A 17581-nucleotide genomic window follows, 5' to 3' on the forward strand; every position below is an offset into this window, starting at 1 on the left:
GCCACTTCCCTCAAGACCCTAGGATGCAAGCCATCAGGTCCAGGTGATTTATCCGCCTTGAGTCCCATTATTTTACCGAGTACCACTTCCTTAGTGATTTTGATCGTGTTTAGCTCCTCCCCCCCTTTAGCCCCCTGTTTGTCCAGTGTTGGGATATTCTTAGTGTCTTCTACTGTAAAGACTGATGTAAAATATTCATTCAGTGTTTTTGCCATCTCCATATTTCCCACCATTAATTTCCCGGTCTCATCCTCTAAGGGACCAACATTTACTTTAGCCACCCTTTTTCTTTTTATATAACTATAAAAACTCTTACTATCTGTTTTTATATTTTTTGCTAATTTACTTTCATAATCTATCTTCCCTTTCTTAATCAATCTTTTTGTTATTTTTTGCTGTCTTTTAAAGTTTTCCCAATCCTCTATCCTCCCACTAGATTTGGCTACCTTATATGCCCTTGTTTTTAGTCGAATACTATCCTTAATTTCTTTACTTAGCCACGGATGGCTGTCTTTTCTTTTACACCCTTTTCTTCTCAGTGGAATATATATTTTTTGGAAGTTGTAAAATAACTCCTTAAATGTACACCACTGATCATGTATCGTCTTACCCTTTAATCTATTTTCCCAATCCACTCTACTCAATTCCGCTCTCATACCTTCATAGTCTCCTTTATTCAAGCTTAGCACGCTTGTTTGAGATCCAACCTTCTCACCCTCTAATTGAATATGGAATTCAACCATGTTATGGTCACTCATTCCAAGGGGATCCTTTACTAGGACATTTTTAATTAATCCTGTCTCGTTACACAGGGCCAGATCTAAGGTTGCCTGCCCCCTGGTCGGTTCAGTTACATACTGCTCAAGAAACCCATCCCTAATACACTCAATGAACTCATCCTCAAGGCAGCCCTGCCCAATTTGATTTGTCCAATTAATATGATAGTTAAAATCCCCCATAATTATAGATGTTCCCTTATTACAAGCCTCAACTATTTCCTGATTGATACTCCATCCAACCGAGTTGCCACAGTTCGGAGGCCTATAGACTACGCCCACTAGTGTTTTTTTCCCCTTATTATTCCTTATCTCCACCCAAACTGTTTCATTATCCTGATCTTTTGACCCAATATCATTTCTCTGTATTACAGTGATTCCTTCCTTTATTAACATAGCCACCCCACCTCCTCTTCCTTCCTGCCTGTCCTTCCTGATCGTTAAATAACCTGGTATGTTTAATTCCCAGGCATTGTCACCCTGCAGCCATGTTTCTGTAATGGCCACAAGATCATACCCATATGTAGTTATTTGTGCCATTAACTCGTCTATTTTGTTACGAATGCTACGTGCATTCAGATAGAGAACTTTCAAAGATGTTTTGTGACACTTAGTTCCTGCTTTTGCCCTTTTTATTACTTTACCTTTTACTCCATACCTTCTGCCCCTTCCTGACATGCTCTGGTTTTTAATTTCCCCACTGCTACCTAAGTCTATGACCTTCTCTGTTGTCATTTGTATTATTTGCTCTCTAGGAACCTCCCCCCCAATAGTTAGTTTAAAGCCCTCTCTACAGCCCTAGTTATATGATCCGCCAGGACTCTAGTCCCAGCACTGGCCAAGTGAAGCCCGTCCCAACGGAACAGCTCCCTCCTGCCCCAGTACTGGTGCCAGTGTCCCAGGAAGCAAAACCCATTTCTCCCACACCAGTCTTTGAGCCACGCATTTAACTCTCTGCTCAAACTCCCTCAGCAGAACCTCCTTCCTTATCCTATCTATGTCGTTGGTACCAACATGGACCACGACAACTGGATCCTCCCCCTCCCACTCCAAGTTTCTCTCCAGTCCAGAGGAGATGTCCTTCACCCTGGCACCGGGCAGGCAACACAGCCTTCGGGACTCTCGCTCTCGGCTGCAGAGAACTCTATCTATCCCCCTAACGATACTATCGCCTACCACTACAACATTTCTTTTAACTCCCCCCCACTTGAATGGCCCCCTGCTCCACGGTGCTGTGGCCAGGTTGCTCATCCTCTCCGCAGTCCCCGTTCCCATCCTCACAGGGAGTGAGAGCCTCGAACCTGTTGGACAAGTGCAAGGGCTGCGGCTCCTCCAACACTACCTCCTGGATCCCCGTACCTGCCTCACTTCTAGTCACACCATCCTGACCCTGGCCACGGACTACATCTGAATTAATTAATCTAATTGGTGTGACTACCTCCTGATACACAGAGTCCAGGTAACTCTCCCCCTCCCTGATGTGTCTCAGTGTTTGAAGCTCGGACTCCAGCTCTTCAACACGGAGCCGGAATTCCTCGAGCAGCCAACACTTACTGCAAATGTGATCACCGTGAGCATCAATGGTGTCCACCAGCTCCCACATATTGTAGCAGCAACACATCTCCCATTCTATGTAATTAATTAAATTTATTAATATTATTCTTAAATACCCTCTGCCTCGATTCTAGATGGTGAATATCACACCTTAGAAACTATAAACCAAGGAGATTTAAGCTTAAAAAGGGAGAAATACTTACCAACCAATCACTTACCCGCTTTGTGGTGACGTCACACCTTGAATACTTTTTACCTCTCTCCTTCCCTGAGATTGGAGATTGGTGAGGCCTACCTGAGCCTCTGGGGCCTCTTGTAGTCGCTCTGCCGCTCAGCTCCGCCTCCACCCGCTGCCGATGCCACACTGGGGCCTACCTGAGCCTCTGGGGCCTCTTGTAGTCGCTCTGCCGCTCAGCTCCGTCTCCACCCGCTGCCGATGCCGCACTGGGGCCTACCTGAGCCTCTGGGGCCTCTTGTAGTCGCTCTGCCGCTCAGCTCCGTCTCCACCCGCTGCCGATGCCGCACTGGGGCCTACCTGAGCCTCTGGGGCCTCTTGTAGTTGCAATACACAATGGCCCAGTAATTCCGGGCACAACGCGTGAGTACGGACGGGGTACTCACGCGTGTGCCCAGAGGAATTGCTGGTTTTCAGCATGCACAGCGCATGCGCTGAAAACCGACATTTCCTGTCCTCTGACCCAAGGGGTTAAGAGGCAGAACGCGCGCGACTGCACAGGCAGCGCGTGCGCAGTAAAATTCCTTTTTTTCCCCCAGAGTTGCGCGCGTGTAAAGGCCTCCGGTCTTTACGTGTGGAAAAACAAGACGTAAGTATTTAGTTTTTCAGGTAAGTGGGCTTTTAGTACAATGTAGAAATTTTTTTTCCACAGGTTTGTTATTTTTAAAGAATTTACAGGATGGTAAGTTTAGTTTTAGACCCTATTTAAAAAAAAAAAAAAATTTTTTTTTTTAAATTGATTAATTGTTTAAAACATTTAAAAAAACTTATTTATAGTTAATACAATCAGTGGGATGTTTTTTAAAATTTTATTTAAAGTTAAAGTAGTGTTTTGGCAGCCCATACTTTTCATGAGTTTGACAGCTCTTACTGTCAAACTCATGAATGAGTTTCCCCTCCCCTGATTGGCTGCACAGTGCTCACCTGATCCCAGCCGGCACATCGCACTAACTACGCTGCTGGATCAGGTAAGCACATCGCGCCGACAGCTGAACCGGGCCTGTGACAGGAAATGCAAGCAGGCCCGGGCTTCAGATGTCGGCGCGCAGGGTGAGTGCAGATCGGGGGCTTGCACGCGCGGCAAGCCCCCGATCCTAATTTCAGGGCCAATACGTCACGAAACAGAACAAAATCCCCTAATGACGTGTTAAAATGGGGTTATATTTCAATCAATCAGGGTTTAGGAACATAGCAACAGGAGTAGGCCATTCAGCCCCTCGCGCCTGCTCCGCCATTCAATTAGATCATGGCTAATCTGTAGCTTAACTCCATCTACCTGTTCCGTAACCCCCAATACCTTTTCCTAACAAATATCGATTAATCTCAGTTTTGAAATCTTCAACTGACCTAGTGACAACAGTTTTTTGGGGGAGAGAGTTCCAGATTTCCACTACCCTTTGTGTGAAGTAGTGCTTTCTGACTTCACCCATGAACTCTAATTTTAAGGTTATGCTCCCTTGATAGAATAAAACCAACAAAAATATTTTTTGTGGGGGAGATATTAAAAGTATTTTGAACTTGGATGTTATGAAAAATATCTTCATTTCAGATCACTGAAAGTATAATTTTATTCATCACAGCTTTGAGGTAAGACTTGCTTTTTAAACCCTGTCACGTAAACCAGTTTTACATCATTGTAATTACATTTTTTCATGCAGATTACCCCTTTGCTCATTGGCATTCAGCACAAATAGATGAGACACCATTTTATAATTTATATATATTTTTTTTTAAAGGATTTTAGGTCAAATTTTTATAAAATGACAACAAATACAGAGTATTTGTTTAAATCAACTTTTATAAAAATAGTAGTGATTTCATGCCAATATTTATTATTGCTGCTGTTGAATCAGATGACAGCTGCCATTTATAATGATACTTAATATGTCATGCGAGAAGTGGAATCTCAGTTGCACAGCAGTATAACGACATCTCCATATGCAACACAACAACTAAACATCTTCAGTGTAGCAGTTCTCTCTAAAAGCTACAAGGCTTTTTGAATACAATCTTCTGAACAGAAGCTGTTATTATACTGTTTACCTTTACAAGCTCCTGTTGAGGCCATATTTGGATGGGTTCTACTTGCTGAGGGGTCTGGGTCTGTATTCCATATGTGTTGAGAAACACTTGCAGGCTACAAACACAGAACCGGCATTTTTATATTAATACAACATATGCTAGTAATGGTGTTGAAAAATGGAACATCTCATTTTTTACGCAAGTTAATAATGCCGAAGACACAAATTATAACTAAATTAGTATTCTCAGCGCGGCAGCTGTATAATCTCTTGGCTAAAGAACAAATAAATACTGTAGATGAGGCAGAGGCTTATAATAGCCTGTCTAATGGGCTATGCATCACATACCGCTGGCTTTCAGCAATCAGGGACACATGAACTACCACATCATTTTCTGAAAGGCCCTGAAAGACACAATAAAAATGGATAAATGTCAAATATCAAGTAAATTATAAAAATATACTATTAACTTAGAAACAGAAGCAAGACTAGTAAAAAGAAACAAAATAAAATGTATTGAATAGTCTGTTTCTTTACACTATCTACTACCTTATAACCAATCCAATTTTGCTGAGAGAGCAATTCAACATTCTACAGCTAAAACCCATTAATCTAACAACTACCCAAAGGGGTTTAATGTCAATGCTATTTTGTATGATGCATAACTTGGTGTTTGGTGCAATACATTCTCCTATACTATCAGTGGAGTGTCACGGTAAGGTTGAGAGTGTAATGGTCCAATGCAAAAACCATTTGTAATACACTATACATTATTCACCAGCTTTTATTGTAGCAGTAAACGGAAAGGTGCAGCATTACAGGATTCTAATACGTTTCACACAGAAATTGTCTTATATTGATGTTGAAGAAAATTTGCTGAAACAGGTCACCCAAAAATGCAGTTTCATAATGGACTAATACTCTACACAATATCATTTCTCACTGATACAATCCCTAGCACTTCCAAGATTTAGAATAGATATTGTCAATTGTAAAATTTTACAATTCCAGTTTACAGATATTGTTAGCATTTTAACTCCTAGTCTGTCCTGTTATTAAAATTAAGATAAAAGCAGTCACTTTATAAGCATCTGTGGGAGGCGGGGGGTGGGGGGAGCTTGTTGATGAATGATGCAGTCTAGCCCTCCACATTCTTGCAGAGAAATGTATTACTTAGGTTGGGAAGAGGAGGCAGTCTCTTTCCTTGCCTTTGTAATATTGTGGAGTATAAATCCACAGAATGACATGGTACTATTTGAAAAGGTTTTGTACATATCCGGGCATTTATTTTGGGGGAAGGGGGGGGGGGAAGGGGGAATGAAAATTAGAAAAACTTCCAAACTTAACCACTGCTATGCATTCTCCAATTTGTTTCTGCTTAGATCAGGGGTATCAAACAGCAGCACTCCTGTTCCTGCATGCTCCACAGGAGGAGTAAAAAATAATCCCTACCATTTCATCAGTGGCCACCAGCAGTCCCTTTAAGGACAGCTGTTTAGGTCGCTGTAGAACTGGAAAAACTAGTTGGAGCCTGCACAGCACTTGCTCCATCTAGTTTTTCACGCATTTTACAAAAGGGCCTGGAAACAAGCGCAGGACCCTTCTTTGCATATTTAAATTGATCCAATGCTGATATCAGGCAGCTGCCAAGATAGGCCTAAAATAAGGGGAGAGGTGATCACTCACCAGAGAAGACAAGCTGTCACCTCTTCCAGTGCTGATGTTTCCCTCACTTAAAGAATGAAATGATGTAGTAAAGGAAGCTGCTTCTAGTACTTTGTTTTTAGTTATTTCTTCTTCTTTAATGCATGTAATTTACATCTTGTAAGCTAGGGGGCATTATGCAATTTGTTACAAGAGAAATGCAGGGAACAGCACCAACCGCTGAACATGGCCTTCTTTGACCTCACAAAAGCCTTCGACACTGTCAACTGTGAGGGATTATGGAGTGTCCTCCTCAAATTCGGCTGCCCTCAAAAGTTTGTCACCATCCTCTGCCTGCTTCACGACAACATGCAAACCGTGATCCTGACCAATGGTTCCACCACAGACCCAATTCATGTATGGACCGGGGTCAAGCAAGGCTGCGGCATCGCAGCAACGCTCTTCTTGATCTTCCTTGCTGTAATGCTCCATCCCACCCTCAGTAAGCTCCCCGCTGGAGTGGAGCTAATTTACAGAACAAACGGGAAACTGTTCAACCTCCATCACCTCCAGTCCAGATCCAAGGTCAGCCCATCCTCTGTTGTCGAATTACAGTATGCAGACGATGCTTGCGTCTGCGCTCACTCGGAGGTCGAACGCCACACCATCATCAACACCTTTACTGAAGTGTATGAAAGCATGGGCCTTACAGTACAGCACGGTGGCATAGTGGTTAGCACTATTGCCTCACAGCGCCAGGGGCCCGGGTTCGAATCCGGCCTCGGGTGACTGTCTGTGTGGAGTTTGCACATTCTCCCCGTGTTTGCGTGGGTTTCCTCCGGGTGCTCCGGTTTCCTCCCACAGTCCAAAGATGTGCGAGTTAGGTTAATTGGCTATGATAAATTGACCCTTAGTGTTAGGGGGATTAAATACGTGGGGTTACGGGGATAGGGTGGGATATGTGTTGGTGTAGGGGTTACGGGGATCGGGTGGGATATGTGTCGGTGCAGGCTCGATGGGCCGAAATGGCCTCTATCTGCACTGTGGGGATTCTGTGGTCCTCTACTAACCTACCCCCACCACACAGTACTGCCACCCGATTATCAAAATCCACGACAAGGCCTTGGACAACGTGGACCACTTTCCATACTTCGGGAGCCTACTGTCAACAAGGGCAGATGTCGATGACGAAGTCCAACACCGCCTTCAGTGTGCCAGTGCAGCCTTCGGTCGCCTGAGGAAGAGAGTGTTTGAAGACCAGGACCTCAAGCCCGGCACCAAGCTCATGGTCTACAGAGCAGTAGTGATACCCGCCCTCCTGTAATAAATTATTCTCCTACTTTCTTCCTTTTCCCGAGAAGACAACTTATGATTCCATTTCAAAACAAATCAGTCAACTTTTCCAGAAATACTCTGCAAGTACTGTGTCATTACGTTTGTGTTGATTTCCAATAATGGCTCAGACTTTTCAGTTTTGACAGCTCTATGTTGACAATGGTGAAAATTACAGTTTAAATTACTTTCATGTTGTTTAGCTTGAAAGCTAAGAGTGGAAATTCACATGCTAGGTCGTGAATTCCTTGCTGCGGCCCTTAAGATCCGAAGGCCAACTCTGGAAAAAATGATTTTACATTTTAATTTTACACCATGCCTTTGGTATTCCTTTTCAAAAGCTTAAAAAATATATTATTCTCACAAAAGAAAGCACTACAACATAATAGAAGTTATAAAAAAGTAAACAGGGTAGCAGCAATACTTGATCTCTGAAAGAAAGCTTTAATCAGCCAGTCACACATTTGAGTATTTTTGTGCTGACGTACTCTAGGATTTTTCTGCATGCGTACTTCAGAATCAGAATTATGATACAACACCAATATAAACACAGTAGGTTTCGCAACAATCTTTTTCTACTTCAATTAAAACTAATTCTGGTCTCAAGCTAACAAAAGAAAAGGTGGGGTTGTATGTGTCTGGCTGAGAAAACTCATCTTTGGTAATAGGGGAAGGAAAACAAAAAACTTCGAAGGAAATAATCTACTTTCATTCTGTAGGTCAGATCTGCTCTACTGAGATATATGCTTAAGAATAAGAGTGATCCAAATATCAGAACAAAATCAGAGAGGCAAGTGCACAACCTTATGTGGATCCAAAGCTTAACTCAAAATCAAAGCAGGTCTTCCCAAAACAAAGCCCATGACTGTGAAGGAATGCAACCAGAACAATTAAGCAATTCTTCCACTCAGACTGCATGAGGTTTGCTAGCAAGTATCAATAAGTGAAGAGTATGCTTGGCCATAAATCATAAGACAGCAAGGAGGAAAGAGCAGTCAGCACACTCCTTCCAAATCTATCCTCTTGTTCAACCATACCAGTTTAAATGCCTGAGGAAATGCTCTGTAAATTTATCCTTGATCCTCAAAAGCTATTCATCAAAATTCTATAATATTTATACTTATAGCTTCACTATTCAATTGGGGCCAGTTAGTGTCCAAAAAAAGAGATTTTCATAGTCCCAACTATATAAGACTACTGTATTTGTGTTTAGTTTAAAAGTTATGAAATGAAAGGCAAAGACTGGGGTAGGAGTCTAGGAAGGAACTGTTAATGCAAAGAATTCCCTTCTGCAAGTCTTTGAGTTGTATTCCAAGCATTCACTGCCCTTTAAAATGGCAAATAGATTCACAAATTATACATGCACATCGATGACTAAGCTTGCTAAGGGGCCCTAAATCTTAAGGCCATCTCTGAGTAAGAGCTATAAATGCATGTAGAGAACTCCATACTTCCACTAAAATTTATAAGATATGGGTGAACTTACAATTCAAAATTGTAACACTGTGTACTCTCTAGGTATTTCAATGATAAAGCAGGGTAATAAGTGTGAGATAATGTTCTTCTAGCAACAGCTCACGTTGCATTTGATCATTTCCGTCAACACTCATTACTCTCCTAATCCTAACCAGATATTTAATCAGATTTTCTTTAGAAGGAACTAATCTTCATCTTTGGTCAAACTATTGTGGTTAAACTACATCACAAATTACATTAATAGCATTAATACAGCAATAGCACAATGCAAAAAATAGGAATATATTTATATTCAGATACAATGAGTTCTAAAATGAATGTATAATTTCATACAAAGTACATCCTTATTTTTGTTATAAGACTACTAGATCACTTAACATTCTATCTGATAATAAACATTTGCAATACTTCATAACCCATTATATCAGGAACAATGTTTGGCAACTGAAGATACTGATATAATGAGATTTAACACTCAAATTAAACAAATCTTGTAGTGATTTGAGGAAGTATCAAATCTTAGAACAACTGTCATTTTCAATTACCAGGGGTAAACTACCTCTCCTTGCTTCTGAGAAAAAGAGGTTCAGATACCTCTGGAAAGTGCCACAAGAATAATATTAATAGAGTGCTGAGTACTTAGAATCATTCATGTTATAGTCAAAGGGATTTTGCAGTTTACTATTATCAACAGTTTCATTCTCTCTCTGAAAAACTTTCAGAGACCCATGGGATGGGAATGAAGTATATATAAAATGTTGCTTTCATGACAGGAAGGAGCTGTTTTTGCAAAGAACACCCTTCTACAGGTCTTTGAGTAAAACTGATGGAGTTCACTATTCTTTGAAATGGTAAAAACATACACAAATAGATGGCCAAATTGTTCAAAGATCTACAGAACTTCTCCTGTGTAGAATCTACTGACATGGGAATGTTTGTTCATAGAATCAGCTAGTGCATTCCGTCAGGTTGGCTTATCATGAGTCACCTGTAATGGGGTGTCTAACCCAGGCCTGTGGGCTAAATTGAACCACTTCTCAATTATATTTCGCCCATGGATCACCACCTAACTTTTCTCCCCTACCCTACACAGAAAAGTGAGGCGAGTGTTATTAATGAAAACCGCTCGTCTCTGGAAAGACCCAGTGGCAGATATGGCTGATCTGCTGGTTGGGTTGTGGGAATTTAAATAAAACCCATCAACAGCATAGTCAGTTTTCTTGGCAAGAGCAAACAAGACTTACAGCTCCCAGCAGAACTGCTCTCTCATCCTGTAGTATGATGGATTCCTAGAAGCCAAACAATAGTAAAGGGAAGAGAGATAGGGGGAGGAGAGAGATACAGGGAGAGAGATGTAGGGAGTGAAAAAGGGGGAATGAGGAGGAGAGTGAGAGGAGGAGCAGAGAGGGAGAAAGAGGGGAGACTGCGAAGAGAGGGAGAGATGCAGATACAGAGAGAGAAAGGGAAGTGAGAGGGATGGTGAAGAGGAGGTGGTAAATGGCATATCCAAGTATTGCAAAAAATGTAATGCTGATTGGGAATTGGACGTAGCATTTAATCATGATTCTGTTGGGCTCAATAGTAATTTAAACAGACATGGCCCATTCTTTAGCTGTGCCACAAAAGGTGCATACTGCTCCTTTAAAAGGTTGCCAATCTCTGACCAATGTGATACTAATTCATTAACTTGAGGAACACATTGCAAGTGGACAGGAAATAAGATCTGTCCTATTTTTTCGAGTAATAAATTGCAGCTGTACTTTCTCTCCTTAGAAAATACATCTTGGTTACTGCCAAAAAATTGTTCCTGTTTCTGAGATGAGGACACAACCTTGAAAAAAGACTCTCAGGGGATTTTAAGTTGGAGTGGAGCACAAAATAACACATCATCCACAAGATAAAAGGAATGTTTCATCTGGAATTTAATGAATAGGGGCAGTAAGCAAGAAGATGCAACTGGAGATGTTTTAGGAGCAACATGCACTATACTTGATCTTTTTGTTTTACATACGGTTGAACTTTATTAATGTCTCCAGGTGAAGTCAGTGACAGGTTAGAACTGTCTCACAAGATTCAAGAAAGTGATTACAGGAAACTTTGGTTTATCCGGAGGTTAACTGTTCAGAATGCTCGATCCACCGGCAAAAATCAGGAGCCGTTTCGTTAGTTTTTTTTTCTTTTCGTTGCTTTTTTTTCACCAGTCAGGCTCTGCAAGGTCTCGCTGAAGCTGTTGCTAAGCTACAGAGACGCTTGCAAGGTACGGCTGACTGTTCAGAAGCTGTTGCTAAGCAACAGGGTTTGTTGCCAGATACGGAGCTCCGTATGTTTCAACATTAGCGCTGGTTTGTCCGGCAGTTTTGATGGGACGGCAACAGCTCGGTCCCGTCAGTGCCGGATATCACAAAGTTTCCTGTCCTTGGAGATTTTGCAACTTGATGTGCTTAAAAACAGCACACTTTTGGTGGGTGGGTACCCCCAAGATGCTGGTGTAAAAACTTAAATGCAACTGCTGATGTCTGTCCACTTACAGCAGTGCTTCTAAGTGCATAAAGGCAGCTTTATAAACTATAATTCTGAGACTGTCTCTGTGGCTAAGATATGCTCCATTGCTTTTAGTGGAGCAGTGAGGGATTGCGTGCGGGGATTGTGATGGAAGACCAAAGTTAAACAAAGATGTTATGTTTTAACACTCAGCCCCAGATGTGCTGCAAAAATAGCAACTCTGAATTGGAAAGCAACCGCTACAAGGTCATTAAAAATTTGTTTTATCTTGAATCTCTGGGTAACGGTGCACCATGTTGCACAATTCATTTGGAAAACATTTATGTTTCTAATAGGAGATGTGTACTAAGAATAATCAAGAGTATCTCACCAGTGAGGGACGATGCCAGGTATCAGTTTTATCTCTGATTTTTGATGTTTTTCTCTCATTCTCATAAAAGAAATACCAAATTCACCACAGAAATACTATGGGGGCAAAATTGGGCTCGGTAGCGCCTGTTGTTTGGGTGCTACGGGTGCTGTTCGGGGGCCAAAATGGCATACGATGCATGCACGCACACTTCTGCCCCGAATCACGTCGGACGCCATCTTAGTGAGGGCATTAGCACGCGCGCAGCTAACGTCCGCCGGAAGTATGCAGAGCAGGCAGATCATAACGTCAATCAATGTGCTGGTGAGGTGATGGGGGAGGTGCATTCTTACACCATCTGCAGCTTGTAAATCAGAAGAGATTGCGGGATGAAGGGGAAGTGGACTCTGAGAAGGGGAATTAGGTATGAGGCTACCACCATCTTCTATGGTCTCAGCCCCGCCGCTGGCCGCGGCCCCAGCAATGGCCTTTCTAATAATGGCCAGCACCGTCTCCTCCATGGGGGTCAGGACATGCAGGCGCACGTATCTCCCTTCAGTTAGTTGCTGCTGCTTACGGTTGTGCGCCACCTTTTCCTGCAAGAGAGCGGGAAGTGTCTCAGTGTTGTGCAATGTTTGGGTGATGTAGAGGTAATGGTTGAATAGCTGGCAGTGTGTGCCAGCTGGGAGATGTGGGTGTGAGGCTTGCAGCAGTGCTAAGTGTGTGAGGGTGAGGTGAAGCTATGAATGTGAGGTATGAGTCCTGATTGATAGAGATTGTTGGTAAGCGAGTGTTGGGGGTGTGATGCATTGAGCAGTGGCTGAGGCTGGTGGTGCAGTTGGTAGGATATGGCATTAGAAGAAGCATTCACTGACATTGACCACTCGTGTGAGGTCATTGTACTTCTTGCGGCACTGCATCCAGGTCCTCGGGACATGACTTCTGGCAGACTTCCAGGGCTATCTGCTCCCACTGCCTTTTGATCGTGTGTCTAGAGGGCCTCCTGCCCCCTGCGGATACAGGATATCTCTCCTCCTTTCAACATCCTCCACCAAGACCTCCAGTGCAGCATCCGAAAACCTTAGCGTCTGCTCTCTCCCATGTTGTGCCATTCCGACAAAGGCATATCCTGCCTAGTCAACCTTGCAAAGTCCTCCTCACTGGGGACTTTTGCCAAAATTGGGAGAGCTGTCCCACAGACTAGTCAAGTAACAGCCTGCCATAATCATATTCACAGAATCATAACTTTCAGCAATGTCCAAGGCTCCTCCATCACCATCCCTGGGTATGTCCTGTCCCACCAGCAGGACAGACACACCAGAGCTGGGGGCACAATGGTATGCAGTGAGGAGGGAGTGGCCCTGGAAGTCTCATGGCATCAGGTCAAACATGGGCAAGGAAACCTCCTGCTGATTACCACCTACCGCCCTCCCTCAGCTGATGAATTGGAACTTCTCCATGTTGAACACCAGTTGGAAGAAGCACTGAGGGCAGCAAGAGCACATAATTTACTCTGGGTGGGCGACTTCAATGTCCATCACCAAGAGTAGCACCACTACTGACTGAGCTGGCCGAGTCCTGAAGGACATAGCCTCCAGCAGGTGGTGAGAGAACCAACACGAGGGGAAAAACATACTTGACCTCGTCCTCATCAATCCACCTGTTGCAGATGCATCTGTCCGTAACAGTATTGGTAGGAGTGACCATCGCACAGTCCTTGTGGAGATGAAGTCCCATCTTCACATTGTAGACATCAACCATCGTGTTGTGTGGCACTACCACCATTCTAAATGGAATAGATTCAGAACAGAAACAGCACTGTGGGTGTACCTTCACCACACGGACTGCAGCGGTTCAAGGCGGCGGCTCACCAACACCTTCTCAAGGGCAATTAGGGGTAAGCAATAAATGCTGGCCTTGCCAGTGACACCCACATCCCGTGAATTAATTAAAAAGAAATTCCTCACTGTTTCCCAGGACAGATTCACTTCCTGCATGACTCCCAGCATTTGCTGCAGCCACAATGCACCTTCCCTTTAAGAGGGGTAGGCTAGCTTTAAGTTGTGCTAGGAAGTTACGATTTTGGGCCTCATGCTGATGTATGCAGCCAATCAACAGAGCAGTTATCTCTGGCTGCACGCAGAAATCATTCTAATGAGCAAGCAGCACGAAGTTGGCATCCTGTCTGCATTTCAATCAGTGGATGCAGATTAATCGTGCATCGCGATCCCTGTGCCCGCTTTCAAGGGCTATCCAATTTAGCCCCATCTGTTTGAATCTGGTTGTTCGCTTGCTTATTCTGATGGACAAATATCCTTTTTAATTAATTTCAAATGAATATACTTGTTCAGTTTAAAGGTTTGTCTAATATTAACACTCCATGCAGTAAGAAGTATCCTCAAAAATGGATCAACAACTTGTATTTATATAGCACCTTTAATGTAGTAAAACATCCCAAGGCGCTTCACAGGAGTATTATAAGACAAAAGATTTTGACTTCGAGCCACTTAAGGAGAAATTAGGGCAAGTGACAAAAGCTTGGTCAAAGAGGTAGGTTTTAAGGAGCGTTTAAAGGAGGAAAATGAGATAGAGAGGCAGAGAGTTTTAGGCAGGGAATTCCAGAGCTTAGGGCTTAGGCAACAGAAGACACGGCCACCAAAGGTTGAGCGATTATAATCAGGGATGCTCAAGAGGGCAGAATTAGAGGAGCGCAGATATCTCATGGGGTTGTGGGGCTGGAGGAGATTACAGGGATAGGGAGGGGCGAAACCATGGAGGGATTTGAAAACAAGGATGAGAATTTTGAAATTGAGTCGCTGCTTAACCGGGAGCCAATGTAGGTAGCGAGCACAGGGGTGATGGGTGAACGGGACTTGGTGCGAGTTAGGACATGGGCAGCCAAGTTCTGGATGACCTCAAGTTTACGTAGGGTAGGGTAGAACATGGGACGCCAGCCAGGAGTGCATTGGAATAGTCAAGTCTAGAGGTAACAAAGGCATGGATGAGGGTTTCAGCAGCGGATGAGCTGGAGCAAGGATGGAGACGGGCAATGTTACAGAGGTTTGCAGATATGTGGTTGGAAGCTCATTTCAGGGTCAAATATGACACCAAGGTTGCGAACAGTGTGGTTCAGCCTCAGACAGATGTTAGGGAGAGGGATGGAGTCAGTGGCTCGGGAATGGAGTTTGTGGCGGGGACCAAAGACAATGGCTTTGGTCTTCACAATATTTAATTGGAGAAAATTTCTGCTCATCCAGAACTGGATATCGACAAGCAGTCTGATAACTTAGAGACTATGGAGGGGTCGAGAGAAGTGGTGGTGAGGTAGAGCTGGGTGTTGTCAGCGTAACTCTCGCTGTGTTTTTGGATGATGTCGTCAAGGGGCAGCATGTAGATGAGAATAGGAGGGGCCAAGGATAGTTCCTTCAGCATAGTACTTTGAGATGCAAGGGTAAGGACTGCCTAAGAATATAAGAACAATGCTGGGATTTAATGCCACGATTCAAAAAGATCTTCCCTATTTATTTTACAGTAATCCCTAAAAACTAAAAGGGGTGGTCCAGTAATTGTTCAAAACAATATTTTTTCCTTTGGTGTTTCAACTTTATCGCCAGGCTTTTATAAAAGAGAAATTCTAAATTGATTTGGGCACAATAATTATGTACTGAAAATATTTTGTTATTTGTTCAAAAATGGTTTAGGCTACGAGATATTTTGAAAGAAATGGTATATTTCTACTCCTAATAAATTAATTAAAAAAATCAACATGCCCTAATATTGGGCTGAGTTTTAATGGGGAAGGCGGGTTGGGAGCCAGTGGGGGGTGGGGGGGGGGGGTTCCGAAGCAGTTGGAAAACCCGGGAGTATGTGTTTCCTGCAAGCGCTGCTGAATTTAACGGCAGGGCCTGATTTGCATGGGAAAGCTCGGTTTCCCATCCGCAGCCAGCCAGATTGAGAGGCTGGCTGGCTGCAGGCAGGTCGGCCTGCAGCACTAGGCTGCAAAGGGGAGGGAGGGAGGGAGGGATCGCGTGGGGGCTGGGGCGGGAGGCCGACCAGAGGAGCACGGGGAGGGTTCGGGTCATAGAAGGACTGGGGCCGGGACTTGTACCGGAGGGTGAGGGTCGCAGAAGGATCGGGGGCAACCAGCATGGGGGGAGGGTGAGGATCAGGGGCCGGAGGAGTATGGGGTGGGGAAATCGGAGGTCTGGGGGAGAAATCGGAGGCCTCGTGGGCGGGTCTCCGATCCGGGGGGGGGGGGGGGGGCTGCGGGTTAGGCAGGGACATTGGATCCAGCAGTTGTGTAAAGGCACTTACCTCCTGGATCCAGCAGTCCTCGCTTGTATTAGCCGGCGGTTTTCACGAGGCCTGCAAAACCCAACCAGCTAAAGTTAAATTCAACATGGAGATTAAAACTGAGGCTACCAGCCTCATTATAATATTTAAATAGATGGCTTGCCTTCTGAGAGCGAATTGGTCGCCCGCCCCCCATCCCACATCCGTTAAAACTGGAAGTGGGCGGGTTGGAGGTGGGTTCTGGTTGGGATTCAGGTTTTTAACACTTCCCACACGACCCCAACCCACCTGTTTTTTTAGGTTAAAATTCCCTCCATTGTGATTCTGCCATTAACACTGCCAAATAAAAAAAAACAAGGATCAACAGGGATACTGAATGTGATCAGTCAGCAAACTACTGCTGCATGTTCCTGTGTGCCTACAACCTGATCCCCTTTCTAAGGAAGCAGTGGCACAGTGGTAGAGGCAATCTCCCCACTATGATAATTTACCATCAGCTCATGGAAGGCAAAATAACTACTCTTGAAGTGAACCAGGCTAACATTTATTTAATTAAATGAAAAGCAGGAGAGATAAGGGTACATAACAAAATCATTTAAAAACAAAATAAGGTTCATTGGAAGCACTCTCGCCTCTGAGTCAGAGGTTTTAGGCTCATGTCCCACTCCAGAGGCTTGAGCACAAAATCTAGGCTGACATTCCAGTGCAGTACTGAGGGAGTGCTGCACTGTCGGAGGTGCCATCTTTCAGATGAGATGTTAAACTGAGCCCTCTCGTGAACATAAAAGATCCCATGACACTATTTTGAAGACCACCAGGGTGTTCTGGCCAATATTTATCTCTCAGCCAACACCACAAAAACAGATTATCTGGTCATTATCACATTGCTTTTTGTGGGACTTGGCTGTGCACAAATTGGCTTGTGACTACATTTCAAAAGTGCTTTATTAGTTGTAAAGCGCTTTGAGATGTCCTGAGGTCGTGAAAGGCTCTATATAATTTTCCTCTAGTTTATGGCTCCTTATCACAAGAAACAGGCATCAATAGAGAATGTTAATAGGGAAAACACAAATGGACGATCGATTATATTGGCCAAGAATTTGCATTAAAGTCAATTTCAAACTTGACAGTTATACTTATGTGCTCCATTTATTTCGGACAGAAACAGCTGTGCTTACTTACTCGATAAGACAAGCTGTCTTCAAATTAAGAGGCTATTCCACAAATAATATTGCATAATTGCCACCAGCAAAATACTTTACACCAACGGCAATATCTAGCCTTCATAGATTCACTAATTCAAAATACTTTTAAATTTAGATGGCAGTAGAGGCTGCTTTTGAGTTTGGCTCGGAGAAAATATTTTATTTTGCATCTGCTATACTTGACCTTGGGACTC

The 17581-nt window shown here is 43.6% G+C and overlaps 1 protein-coding gene across 3 annotated transcripts in view; it reads right to left on the reverse strand.

The window, feature by feature from the left end:
* Positions 1-17581, reverse strand: part of phkb (phosphorylase kinase, beta) — a 337093-nt gene that overhangs the window by 98974 nt on the left and 220538 nt on the right. For all 3 annotated transcript variants that reach the window (XM_085991512.1, XM_085991511.1, XM_085991510.1), the window contains 2 exons: positions 4935-4990; positions 4609-4702 (listed from right to left, as the gene is read on the reverse strand). In XM_085991512.1, coding sequence (XP_085847638.1) covers positions 4609-4702; positions 4935-4990 — 150 coding nt within the window. The remainder of the gene's footprint in view (positions 1-4608; positions 4703-4934; positions 4991-17581) is intronic.

This window comes from Somniosus microcephalus, chromosome 6 (genome assembly GCF_052327205.1).
Source record: "Somniosus microcephalus isolate GS21.2 chromosome 6, FLI_Smic_1.0, whole genome shotgun sequence".
Lineage (NCBI taxonomy): Eukaryota > Metazoa > Chordata > Chondrichthyes > Squaliformes > Somniosidae > Somniosus > Somniosus microcephalus.